Source organism: Periplaneta americana, chromosome 12 (genome assembly GCF_040183065.1).
Source record: "Periplaneta americana isolate PAMFEO1 chromosome 12, P.americana_PAMFEO1_priV1, whole genome shotgun sequence".
Lineage (NCBI taxonomy): Eukaryota > Metazoa > Arthropoda > Insecta > Blattodea > Blattidae > Periplaneta > Periplaneta americana.
Window position 1 is genome coordinate 174,273,204 of NC_091128.1, and position 13,659 is coordinate 174,286,862.

At 36.9% G+C, this 13,659-nt stretch overlaps 1 protein-coding gene and 1 non-coding gene across 3 annotated transcripts in view; one reads left to right on the forward strand and one right to left on the reverse strand.

The window, feature by feature from the left end:
• Positions 1–13,659, reverse strand: part of Phlpp (PH domain leucine-rich repeat protein phosphatase) — a 142,985-nt gene that overhangs the window by 28,129 nt on the left and 101,197 nt on the right. For both annotated transcript variants that reach the window (XM_069842612.1, XM_069842613.1), the window contains 2 exons: positions 10,216–10,369; positions 6,096–6,156 (listed from right to left, as the gene is read on the reverse strand). In XM_069842612.1, the coding sequence (XP_069698713.1) occupies positions 6,096–6,156; positions 10,216–10,369 (215 nt within the window). The remainder of the gene's footprint in view (positions 1–6,095; positions 6,157–10,215; positions 10,370–13,659) is intronic.
• TRNAN-GUU (transfer RNA asparagine (anticodon GUU)) lies at positions 9,442–9,513 on the forward strand. The gene has a single exon. It is a non-coding gene; the product is annotated as a tRNA-Asn (tRNA).

Here is a 13,659-nt window from a genome sequence, read left to right on the forward strand (position 1 = left end):
CGCCAAAATATTGTAAAAATTACACGAAGAGAAAAGTATTTGGAGTTAAAGCCTGCAGAAACATGTATGCAGCTTATAGATCAAAATTTGTTTAAAAATTGAAGTCTGCAAAACATATATGCAGCTTAAAATTGAGACATCATGAAGGTTTAACTGTCATACATATATATATATATATATATATATATATATATATATATATATATATATATTCGACTGTTCATAAGTCAAATTTTACTTGTTTTTCTTATCATTGTACTTTTACATTCTCACGTCATGTACCTTAACACATTTCGATGTCACTTGTCCATCCACGTCTTTATATGAAAAGCTTAATATCACGCAAGTCTGACCTGAAGATGCTATTATAATAGCGAAAGCGCTAGTCTAAGATACGTTCATGTAACCTATGTAATATTTTGTATTTTGAATAGACAGTTATTGAAGGACTTTTGATATTTATTTCTTCAAATCAGAGTACAGCGTCGTAAGTTACCCAGCATTTGTTCTTATTGAGTTGAGGAAAAACCTCAACCAGGTAACTTGTCTCAACCAGGATTTGAGCCCGGGTCAGGCAGGCTAACCGTTATTCCACAGCGGTGGACTTAACCGGAGTTGAATAAATGACTACAGTATGTTTATATTAAATAAAGAACAAGTAATCCCGCGAAACCTACAGCAGATAACTGCGAAGAATTTTTTTTCGATATCTGTGATATAGTAGGCTATACACTATAAATTATGTTTTATCTAACGACGCTCGCAACTGCAGAGGTTATATCAACATCGCCGGTGTGCCGGAATTTTGTTCGGCAGGAGTTCTTTTACATCAGTATATCAACTGACATGAGCCTGTCGCATTTAAGCACACTTAAATGCCATCGCCTGGACCGGGATCGAACCCGCAACCTCGGGCAAAAATGCCCAGCACTCTTCCAACTGCGCCACTCAGACCGACTGTCTAAAAAGTATCCGACCTTTAGCCAGAAAAAATATTTCAAATACCTGACGGGGTTGGGACCCTAATCCCCTTCAAAGTAGGCCCCTTGTGCTTGCACACACTTAGCCCACCGATCCTTCCACTGCCGGAAACACCTCTGGAAGTCTTCTTTTGGAATGGTGTTCAGCTCCGTCGTCGCGTTCCGCATTATCTCTTCTCTACTCTCAAAACGGGATCATTTCAGTGGTGTCTTCAATTTTGGAAACAACCAGAAGTCGCAAGGAGCCAGGTCTGGAGAGTAGGGAGGTTGGCGAACGGTTGTAATTCCATGTTTGGCCAAGAAAGTGTGGCTCAATTGGGATGAATGTGCGGGGGCGTTGTCGTGATGCAAGTGCCAGTTGTTCGCCGTCCACATGTCTGGTCTTTTGCGCCGAACTGCATCACGGAGTCGCCGGAGAACATCGTGATAGTACTCCTTTGTCACCGTTTGTCCTTCCGGTGCGTATTCGTGATGCACAATTCCACGGACGTCAAAGAAAACAGTCAGCATCGCCTTGATTTTGCTTCGCACCTGCCGCGCTTTCTTCGGCCTTGGAGACTCGGGATGCTTCCATTGCGACGACTGTCTTTTTATTTCTGGGTCGTACCCGTACACCCATGACTCATCTCCAGTTATCACGGTGTTCAGAAACCCAGGATCAGTGTTGGCGGTGTCCAGAAGGTCCTGTGCAATGTCACGACGGAGGTCTTTTTGTTCCGGGGACAACAACTTGGGCACGAATTTCGCAGCCACTCGGTTCATGTTCAAATCATCACGCAAGATTGCATGTGCAGAATCTTTACTCACTCCAACCTCTTCGGCAATCTCCCGCACGGTCAAACGACGATCTGCCATCACCAAATTTCGCACCCTCTCAACAACAGCTGCACTCCGAGCAGTTTGGGGCCTGCCACAACGCTGCTCACTCTCCGCTGATGTGCGGCCATCTTTGAATCGGTTGAACCACTCCTTAATTTGTGTTACACCCATCGCATCTTCCCCAAACACCTGCTGAATCTTACGAATTGTTTGACTTTGAGAATCAGCAAGCTTTTGACAAAATTTGATGCAGTATCTTTGCTCAATTCGTTCAGTCATCTTGCGAGAAAACTAAATCCGACAAACACTTAGAACAGAACCTTACTTGGCGACCACCAGCCAGTGACTGGCACAAGCGAATGCGGTGAAAAAATTCAAGCATGCGCATTACGTTTCCTCCTTCCACCGTGCACAGTGGCGCCGCCTTAGAATCACTACTTTGCGCGGGAAAATTTAAGGTCGGATACTTTCTAGACAGGCCTCGTAGTTAATTGTCAAATTACAAACAATAAAATATAAGGAGAAGCAAACTGTAATAATAATAATAATAATAATAATAATAATAATAATAATACAATAAATACGTTGTACATTACACTTGTAAACACGTACGCTGGCCGTCTTGATTTTCTATAAAACTCTTCAGAATAAGACGCTAGGTGCTAAATTACGTAAAAAAAATTGTCGCCGAGATTAACCGCGGATAACTGAAACTGCGAATAGAAATTCCTCGCGGATAAGAGGAGATTACTGTTCTCATTTTTTTACATTAAACTATCAGGGCCGCTTTTGGCATTTTCTCGCCCATCAGTACACGTCTATCTGCAGATCCTCTAACATATTACGCAATAATCATAATCAGTACGTGTGTGTGGACAGCTTAAACTCCAACTTTTCTTGACCTCTGAGCTGCTGTGGGATATACAATTAATTTGGAGCTTCTGCCTAATAAAACGATTAAGTTCCAAAGATGTGCTTATTTCATCATTTCGTGACACAAGGTGAGCACGTAAGTGAAGGCGTTGATCGAAATCTCTTGGGTAACAATTCAATAGCACTTTTTCACGATCCTGAAACTCTGGAATAGCCACTGAAGAGTAATTCATAGTAATCTGTTGTACTTCACATGTTCAATGCTCAATAATTTATTTTGTATGTATGGTAACGTATTTATTTATATTTTTTAGTATGAAAATAGTGATTAAAGGTGTCAGCTTTTTGTTGTTGTTATTGTCAGCTTTTTTTAAACACGATTTCCAGCTTATTTCATAATTTTAACTTGGTAGTCCTGGTGTTGGATAAAACGGCACTGGTCCATATACATAATTTCTGACTGAGTTTATTCCTAGATACTGAATAACACAACATGACACTAATAGTCCAGGATAAATCGCTGTACACAGACTCTTGGCATTTCTTCAGTATCAGGTACGATTTTTTCGGGACGAATAGTAGTAGATTCGCTGAAAATGTGTAACTGCGTAAATAGACCTTTTACAAGGACAAATACTTCATATTTCGTATAATAAGAAAATATAATGAAGAGAGAACGAGGTGTGGCTGGCGCGAGAAGAAGAAAAGTAGAACAAGATGATGATGTTTCTGATGAAAGCGAAATCACCAATAAAAGTGTTTTTGTGTAATAATTGCTATGACTAGTAGTTATTAGACGGGCGGGCGGTTGACCCTGTGTGAATGCGATGCACTTTCTTCGCCGTGAGATGATTTCACCTGTTCCCGAGTGACAATGAAACCAGTTTCACAGTTGCGATTTCCTGTGAGAGTTCCAGTGGTGCTTGAACTTGTGCCGAAGCACACATCTGCCTAGAAATTAATATTCTACTTTCTTCTTATCGCCACGGATATGGTTCCTGGCTACAAATGCAGCGGAACCGGGTTCGACTTCCGACAGGAAAGAGGATAATTTATCTCCCTCTCATATGGACCGGAAGTGTCACTTGTATTGAATTAGTCTTGTGTTGTCTTCTGTCATACTGATCACATGTACAGAGGACCTAATGTTTGACTGCAATCCTTATGAGAATGAAGGTGCAACAGGTCAAAAGGCACAGCCCTTGAAAATGGTCATGATGGGACGACATTTTTCTTATCACCGTATGGAGTACGTACAGGATGTTTAAAAAAAGCATTGCATATTCTTACAGGAGGTAGCATAGGTCAAAACTAGAAAGAAAGTTCCTATAAACATGTGTCCGGAAACAAATATCTGTTGACATATGGACCATGATATATTCTTCTTCTAGTTTCTTTCTAGTTTCGACCAATGTTACATCCTGTGAAAACATGCGACACTTTTTTTAAATACACTGTATAGAAGACCTAACAGTAAAAGGTGTCATCCTAGGTGATCTGAGCTAAATTTCACAAAGTAGAAATTACAAATTACAGGAAAAAAGGTTACAAGTCTATATATTTACATTTCTGTGTTTCACAAAGTTATTCTTGTAAATTTGTATATGAAGTATAAAATAACAGGTTCTAAGCCACGATGCTACAAATTCAATTGTCATTTGTTTACAATTTTATAAATTGTATGTTACAAAGTTTCAAATTTTGTAAATTTGTACATTTGTAATCTGTACCTTCGTGAAATAAATCCCTAGTAGTTACAATGTTGGCCGTTGACAAACCCTGTCGAGAACATAGTGTTTTAAAGGGCCATACAATTCTTAACATGACTTCTCCAGGGGGAGGGTGTAAAACTGGAAGGCACGTGTCATAGCTTTACAGCACATAAAAAAATCTTGTTCCTAATACAAGGTTCCAGCAAAATTTGTCGTACTAGGTTACTAGAAAAAGATAAAATATTTTCTTAAATTCTTTAGGATAGTCCGAAAATGAAAGTTTGGCGTATAAAAATTAAGACTGGAATTTATAATATAATATAATATAATATAATATAATATAATATAATATAATATAATATAATATAATATAATATAATATAAAATTTGGAGATTTATCCTTCAAAGAGGTGGAAAAATTCAAATATCTTGGAGCAACAGTAACAAACATAAATGACACCCGGGAGGAAATTAAACGCAGAATAAATATGGGAAATGCCTGTTATTTTTCGATTGAGAAGCTTTTCTCATCTAGTCTTCTGTCATAAAATCTGAAAGTTAGAATTTATAAAACAGTTATATTACCGGTTGTTCTGTATGGTTGTGAAACTTGGACTCTCACTTTGAGTGAGGAACATAGGTTAAGGGTGTTTGAGAATAAGGTTCTTAGGAAAATATTTGGGGCTAAGAGGGATGAAGTTACAGGAGAATGGAGAAAGTTACACAACACAGAGCTGCACGCATTGTATTCTTCACCTGACATAATTAGGACCATAAAATCCAGACGTTTGAGATGGGCAGGGCATGTAGCACGTATGGGCGAATCCAGAAATGCATATAGAGTGTTAGTTGGGAGGCCGGAGGGCAAAAGACCTTTGGCTAGGCCGAGACGTAGATGGGAAGATAATATTAAAATGGATTTGAGGGAGGTGGGATATGATGGTAGAGACTGGATTAATCTTGCTCAGGATAGGGACCAATGGCGGGCTTATGTGAGGGCGGCAATGAGCCTCCGGGTTTCTTAAAAGCCAGTAAGTACAGTAAGTAATAATATAATATAATATAATATAATATAATATAATATAATATTTTAAAAATTCGGAATGTGGCTATATCGGAGACACGGTCGTGGGTTCGACGTGAATACGCCTGTTTTAAATCGACAGAACTAGACGAGATTTTTCGTGTGACACCAAAATCAGCTCGCTAGCACATCAGAGTCGCGAGATATACTGCCTGGAAATTTTCGCCCACGCCCAAAATGACCGCCAGTCGCCGTGGTCCCCACCACCCGCACCTCGCGCATGCGCGGCGCCAACTTAAAATCATACTCGCATCGTAGTCGTATAACCGATCGAACGAGACCATAATATTTATTTAAATCGTGTTGTTAGTGATTGGATCACCCTGCAGACGTTACAACGCCGGTATCTCATGTGTCGATCTGATTTTAAAGACGTAGTCATGTCAAAAGACGAAAATGTTCTAAGAGTGGTGCAAATGTGGAAATGATTAATGGTTTAGGAGTTGCTCAGAGCAAAAATTTCGCCTTTTACACAGTTCCAATATTTGGAAAAAAAAAACTTTGAGTTTGATTCTTGTATTCAAGCAAGATGCAAAAACGTGTTTCAGTAGATACACTTGAAAGTTCGTTTCTTCTATTCTGAAATGCTGCTTTTGGGAGTAAATACTAAAACGTTGCAATACTCACTAGGACACATCCAGATGCTTCAGGTGCGTGGGCGGAGGATTGATGTTCAACTTTTGTAACCCTAGAAACAGATAAACATATTAAAATAATTTCTGTGCAGCGTACAGAGGCCAGAAAATAATGACTCGCAGATTTGAGGAAAATAAAACAAATCGGTATTATAGAAATTAAGAACACTTTTACATTAAACAAAGTTTCGTAAGACTTTAGTTCTTTATCTCCTACGAATAATATTTCTCTTCGTAATTTATTTTCTAAACTTCAAGATCCAGAGAGGTCAAATGCACGCTAATAATAGGCCTAATATAAAAGTTACTGGATAAATTGATTATTTTTTTAAAATGATTTGGATTTCTTATTCCATGGTTTTTAAGTATTTATACTTGTGTTAATTTGTTTCTCTTCTGTAGATTTAAAATTGAAAGTTTCTTGTTTATATTCCCTTAATATCTTAGCCTTGATAATAATTAACTAGAAAATAATTGTAATTCTTAATCGTTCATTTGAAGTTTGTGTGATTGTAACCTTTTTATATTTTCGTGTGTTTTACTTTCTTTATAGTCTTTTTCTGTTATATTTTTTATTTCTGGTGGTATTGAAGAGAAGACCTGATGGTTTTAACTACACCTAATGAATGAATGAATAGTATATATCAATGTAAAAATATTAATTTCGAAATACAATTACACTTAGCACCTTTGATATTTCAAGATCTCAGGTGTTAACGGATAAATTCAATATTTTCTCGTTGAAGTGACAAATCAATACACGTTTTTAAGAGTGGATATAATTAAACAAATAAAATAGACTACTAAGTGCGAAACTCAGACATTCGAAAGTATCACAAATTATTAAATCAATAAAGTCTTCTATCTTTGGTTTAGGCTCGGCAAACAACCCTATGACGTCGTGAATTCAAAAACAAGTGCCGAAAGCTCCCATTCAGAACTGAACACGGCGTATATTCAGCCACTCTTGACAACGCTTGTGATGAGTCCGGATTTATATGTACTAAAAGTAAAGAATGACACAGAGAATAGTTGAGTGAATGTGGTGTCGGTTAAGAGGGTTTTTGAGCCTGGTTCACAAGACTACGAAATGTAATAATACAAAACTTAGTCACAAGGACTAGACAACACGTCTTGTAAACCGAGTGCTGATGTACAGGGACATCATTTTATTTTTACTAACATTTTTAATATTAACCTGTCTATACCTTTAGAGAACCGGAAACACCGCTTGCTCCCCCCTCCAAGACTGGAGTTCGATGATACTGGCGTAAAACACAAATCACTCTACTAGGTATAGGAAGGAAGAAAAGTAGTTCATCCATTTATGTAAACTAGGAAATATCGCGATTTTGAGTTTGATAATTTTCATTAGATTTTTCTTTAATCAAAGTACAGTACTGTATTAAGAATAAGTGTTTTTACTCACGAAGTGAGTTATCCATGCGAACGTATTCATTATGCAGTGTATATTATACTGTCTACAGCACATTAGCGTACAATATAGAGAAAGAAGTTAAATTGAAAAATAATCATAATATGGATATTTAAACACAATTTTGAAAATGGTGGCCGTTCATTTCGATACAGGCTTCAGTTCTTTTGTGCATATTATCGCACTATAGACTATTGCATCTAATTCCAATTGCCAGTTTCGTCCTTCGTACTAGTAACTCATGTTGAAATAATTCTGTACCTACTCTACGTACTGTAAATTCAATCTTCACTTCTGCCCGACCCGAAAATATAAAATTACTCAGACATGCTATCTACTGTCCGTCCAAGTGGTTATGCCGCAGGATTGTAGAAAGGGAGGAAATCACGTGACAGTTAATTAATTAACGAGGCCCTTTTATTTAAGTTAAATTAAACAGCTGTATAATATTATGTAAACTTCCAATTCCTAAGAGAAATTAATGTTTCCAGAAAAGAGCTAAGACAGCCCAGCTATTACAGAGGGGCGAGCAGAAGCAGGTGGGGGAAATCGGGATGCGACGTAGGCAAACGGACAGTACCTGTGCGAAAATATGATTCAATATTGAAAGCTCTTTCGTCACTGGAAAACGCGAACATATTTCTGGAACGTACTATACTCAGTAACTCAGTACTGCTTACTATCTGCGGTCTTGGTTCTGTGTGGAGTTGGAACTTCCTTAGTAGAAGGGGTGGGAGTGAAGTACATTCAAAAACTCAGGTACAATAAAAATTGAAGTAAAAATAAAATGATGTCCCTGTATAAGTGGCGATTAGAAGGATTAAAGACCGTTAACAATATCAAAAGAGAAATAATGAAAGCAAGAATGACATCTAAAATGAGTTGTGGCATTGCTTTTGTTTATAAATTATACCGATTTACAATATTAGCTTTTACAAGGAAAGGACACGCTCTGTATATCACCGAATTAAATAAGATTGTGTGAGATGAAAGTACAAGACGTACTGTTTAAAGTCATACCTGGTATGGGTGGCCAACGACCCCTCGTTTTGGAAATATTGGCTATTGTTTGTGACATACTTCCGTTAGGTGCCTAATAGGGAAGCATTAGACTGTGTAACAGCGTAGCTCATACGGTTGGATGCTGAGTTGTTATCCAGGCAACCTCAGTTCGAATCTTAACTGGTTCTATATTTTTTTCTTTTAATAATGATTAATACTGTGATCACAGTTATCTATTTACATATATCATATTTCTCAATGTATTGAACGCTTCATCATGCTTTAAACAAATTATAATTAACTAACATTGTGTTGTAAAAGATAAACAATGAAACATTGCTCATGTAAGCAGGTAAGATGTGTCACTGGTGTCTGTTCTGTTTCTGTAGCAGCTATTCCACTTCTTTGTGTCCCGATTCATTATGATAAATGTCATAAAAACACACAAAACATACATATTTCTTGCACCATGCACAGCAAATGAAAGAAAGTTGTCCACAGTCACACACATCTTTCCGCATTTCTACTGTGAAACAGATATCATTCAAATAATTTCGAGGGAAAAATTGTTCCGGAGCCGGGTATCGAACCCGGGACCTTTGGTTTAACGTACCAACGCTCTACCACTGAGCTACCCGGGAACTCTAACCGATACCGAAGGTCCCGGGTTCGATACCCGGCTCCGGAACAATTTTTCCCTCGAAATTATTCAAATGAACTTTACAGGGAGTTATACCTGAAATCTTGATTTGCATAATACACGTCACTGTTCGTTAACAGAAAACCACAATTTAAGTCACACAGAGTTAGTGTGCACTCGAAGTTGGTTGCTTGACGGTTGTCAGCCCACTTTGAGGTCTGTGGATATAGAGGGAAAAATTGGATCGGTGTCGGTTAGAGTTCCCGGGTAGCTCAGTGGTAGAGCGTTGGTACGTTAAACCAAAGGTCCCGGGTTCGATACCCGGCTCAGGAACAATTTTTCCCTCGAAATTATTCAAATCAACTTTACAGGGAGTTATACCTGAAATCTTGATTTGCAGATATCATTCACATTCACAAACACTTCTCGTTCATTTATTAATTTTGATGCACACCACGCATATTTTAACATGGCTTTGAATATAGGAGTGACAACTGAAAGTAAATTAAGAAAAATAAAAAATATAATAATAATAATAATAATAATAATAATAATAATAATAATAATAATAATAATAATAATAAAATATCAAGCTTTAAAAAATGAAAAGGCATTAGGATTCGAACTCAGGTTGTCTGGATGACAACTCAGCATCCAACCACATGAGCTACGCTGGTACATAGTCTAATGCTTCCCTATTAGGCACCTAACGGAAGTATGTCACAAACAATAGCCAATATTTCCAAAACGAGGGGTCATTGGCCATCCATTCCAGGTATGACTTTAAACAGTACGTCTTGTACTTTCATCTCACACAATCTTATTTAATTCGGTAATATACAGAGCGTGTCCTCTCCTTGTTAGTGAATGTAATTCCGGGCTCTATTTGTGATCAACCTGATGTAGCCTAATATCGTAACCTGCAATAAAATACAAACACGTTTCCTATACATTGAGAACTATCTCCTCTGAGAACGAAGTCTCTTCCACCGGTTGGTAACATGGTAGTGTGATTATTTTTAATCTTGAACTCACTATTGTTGCCGGCGATGAGCGAGGTGAGCGCCTTGCCGCTGAGGGTGAGCTCGGAGAGGCGGTTGCGCGCGCACTGCACGCACTCCAGCTTACTGAGCGCGCTCAGGTCCAGGGTCTCGATGCTGTTCTCGCTCACGTCCAGCTGAGTCAGGTTCTGCGACAAAGAAAAGGATATGTTGGTGATGGTCCTTAGATTAATTGAATCGCCTTTTTAGAAACATCATTAGTCAAATTTTAACAAAATTGAGTTCATTGCTAATTCCTGTTCTCTAGGGATAGATATAAAATTTTGTTGAAAATTACCACAAGTCAAACGGTATTTCTGTTATTAAATGTGCGCTTGAAAATTAGGTTTCGTGGAGAAGGCCCATAAGTCAGTGACAAGGCTGACACAGAATGAACAAAACTATAGCCTAAGCTGTTGTGTTCAATTATTTTGTGTCTGAATTTTGTATTAATGTTAGAATAATGTTGTTGTCTTTGTATAATGTATTATTATTAAGGAGCGGATTCCTATGTAATTAAATATTATTTTTGCGTGCGCTAAAACACAATTAACACAGTTAAAAATTCCGAACATGAAGTTTCAAGTTTAAAACCCGAATTTTATTCCACAAAAAAACACATATTTTCACAAAAAAATTATTTAAATACATATTTTCAGGAAATCTATTATACACACATAAATCTTGGAGTTTTTTTACTTAAATAATTTTTTACAAGAACTTTTAAATATTTTAAAACTAAATCAATTATGTCACTCAGAAGTACGTTATCTTTTTAAGAATCTTGGTTGCTTCGTGTTTCTAAGCGCTATGTGGTGTATCCGTGATCCATTTTCGTAATAGTATCGCCTCAAGTTCTGAGAACTGCTAGGCAGCATATCAGTGTTATTAGAGAATAAATTAACATGAACAAGGAGGAGAGATCTTGCAACACATAATTCGAATTTTTGTTGTTGCTGAAGGTGATTTCATTCCACGCTTTGTTTGTGAAACACAACAGATAAGAGCTCGGGTATGAACATTATTTAATTTAAACAAATCTCTCGCTCATGTCTATCAAGTAAGGCAATACGTCTTGTTGTAATTCCCTGTTATCGGGCTTCGTCGATCGATATCCTTCAAGATATACTGAAAGATACAAGTACTAAGGGAAAAATTCCAGAATGTGTTTGGAAAAAACAGTGGATATAAAAAAATGCGTAAAGTTGCTCAAGTATTGGTGGGTGTGCCTGTAGGTGAAATTGACGGTGTTTGTGTTTGTGACATTCCTCTCTTTAAATATGCACGTCTGACGTCCTGTGATGTGGAAAGATCGTTTTCACAGTATAAGTCGTTGTTCAGAGGTAATCGGCATGCATTTGTCATGGAGAATTTGGAGATGACCTTTGTTGTTCACTGTAATTCTCGGCCAACTACTAGCACTCAAGTGTGGTTGGTGAGTACTTAGTAACATTATTTTTTCCAAGCTAAGTAAGGTATATTTGTCATATTTAAAAGAAATATTTTTTTTATTTTTAGCAAATATTTTCATACTTTTTAGCACATAAAAATAAATAGATTGAATTTTTTAGCACATAAAAATCCGCTCCCTAATTATCATATTATATTATTTTATGCAGAACTTTATTATTTATGTCCTTAGTCACATTTCATACAGGTTATAATAAAATTTGTTCACATGGAGCAAAATTATAAAGTCATCTTCTAAGTAGGCCTAATGGTTTTGAGAATCAAATTCGTATTATTTCTTAATCAAATTTTCAGTTATTTCACGAAATAAAGAGACTGTTTTCTTAAATCTTTAATAGATTTTGAGTAACCCCATAAAACAAACATTTTCAAGTATTAATATTGAGTCATATTCTATTCAAAATCTATTCTTTTGTGTACAGGAATATTCGTTGTGTTTTTACCAACATTTCGCATTTCAAATAATATTCCAATTCTTAACTCATGCATTTCTTTTAAACAGTTTTTTGTGCTTGTCCAAAACTTTATAGCCTATTTCGTGACTTACGGGATTTCTAAAAAAAAATACAGTAGCTAAGAAAGAAAAAAAGAACCCAATTATAGTCTGCGAGTTTATATGAGGGGTGTAACTGCAAAACTCACCTTCTCCACTTTTCAGTAACATGAGGTTTTGATGTATCGTGTTCTAAATTCTGATCTCCATGTGAATCAAGTATAATTGAGATATTCCCTGGAATGCTTCAAAATACTTTTTCAACCGAAGTCACATATTTCATTAATTTGATGTTACACCCTTTTCGAGGGAGGTCTTCAGTTATATTTTTTTTACTAAATGTTTACAGTGGCTAAAAGATATATTGATTGGAAATCACATAAATACTCTCGTGAATTAATACAATAAGTAGAGCCAGGACGTTTAGGCATTTGTTTTGGTTAAAATAGGCAGGCATATAGGCACCAAAAACAGTGAAATAGGCATTTATTATTCATGGAAACAGAAAAAAATAGACAAATACTTAATAAACTATCCCATACGGTACTCACTTTCCTTGGTTACATGTCACAACAAGATGCTTTTTTAAGTTGTCAACTGTCATAGTGAGTCGCCTGTCAGAGAGAACGTTTTCTACTTCTACTGAAGTGATTGGAGCAAACTTAAAACAACAAATTTCAGAAGGACTGTCTCTAATTTCTTTCAGAGATCGGGAAAAACCGTCTGTGTATTGTCTCAAAAAGAGGGGTGTGAGAAGGCATTAGAGACTTCAAAGTGCGCGTGACTTGTGCGTGCAAGCGACAACAGTAACGGGACCTGGAGACTTGCTTTTAATACTTCCCTCATCCCCTTTCTTTCGCTAGTAAACCCCGAAGTGGCCTAAGCACTGAGGGTTATATTGTTCAAACAACTTTGTTAAGTGACATAAAAGATGGAATCGGTAGGAGAGAAACGTTTACGACTTCTTGCAAACATATGTATTGCTGGAGAATAAGATTCTAAGCAAATATTTGTGCGAGGTGAATATATATTTTTAATTTGTACAACGGTCCTTTTTTGTTTTTTGATATAATTTATGTGCGGTTTATTTCAAATTTATTAAAAACTACAGAAAATGTACAATAACGTCGTAAAAAGGCTAAAAATGGCATTTAACCTTAAAATAGGCAACGGGAGCTAAAATAGCCAAAAAAGGCAAAATAAAAATTGGGTCTATCGTCCCCAAATGTGTGGAAACGTGTTTATCATACATACACTCATTTTAAAAGGCATTTTGCCTAACATCCGGGCCGGGCCGTAACAATAAACTTCGGTGAAGCTAGGTTTCCTGCCTGCTGAACTTTGGCAGGCATGTCAGTGATCGGAGTTAGGTGGATGTGGGATTTTCTTCAGGTAGTGGAGGTGTACAAAATTTTGAATTTAATATTCAGACCTTATTTCAATACAGAATTTTGAATCTTATATTCAAACAGTATT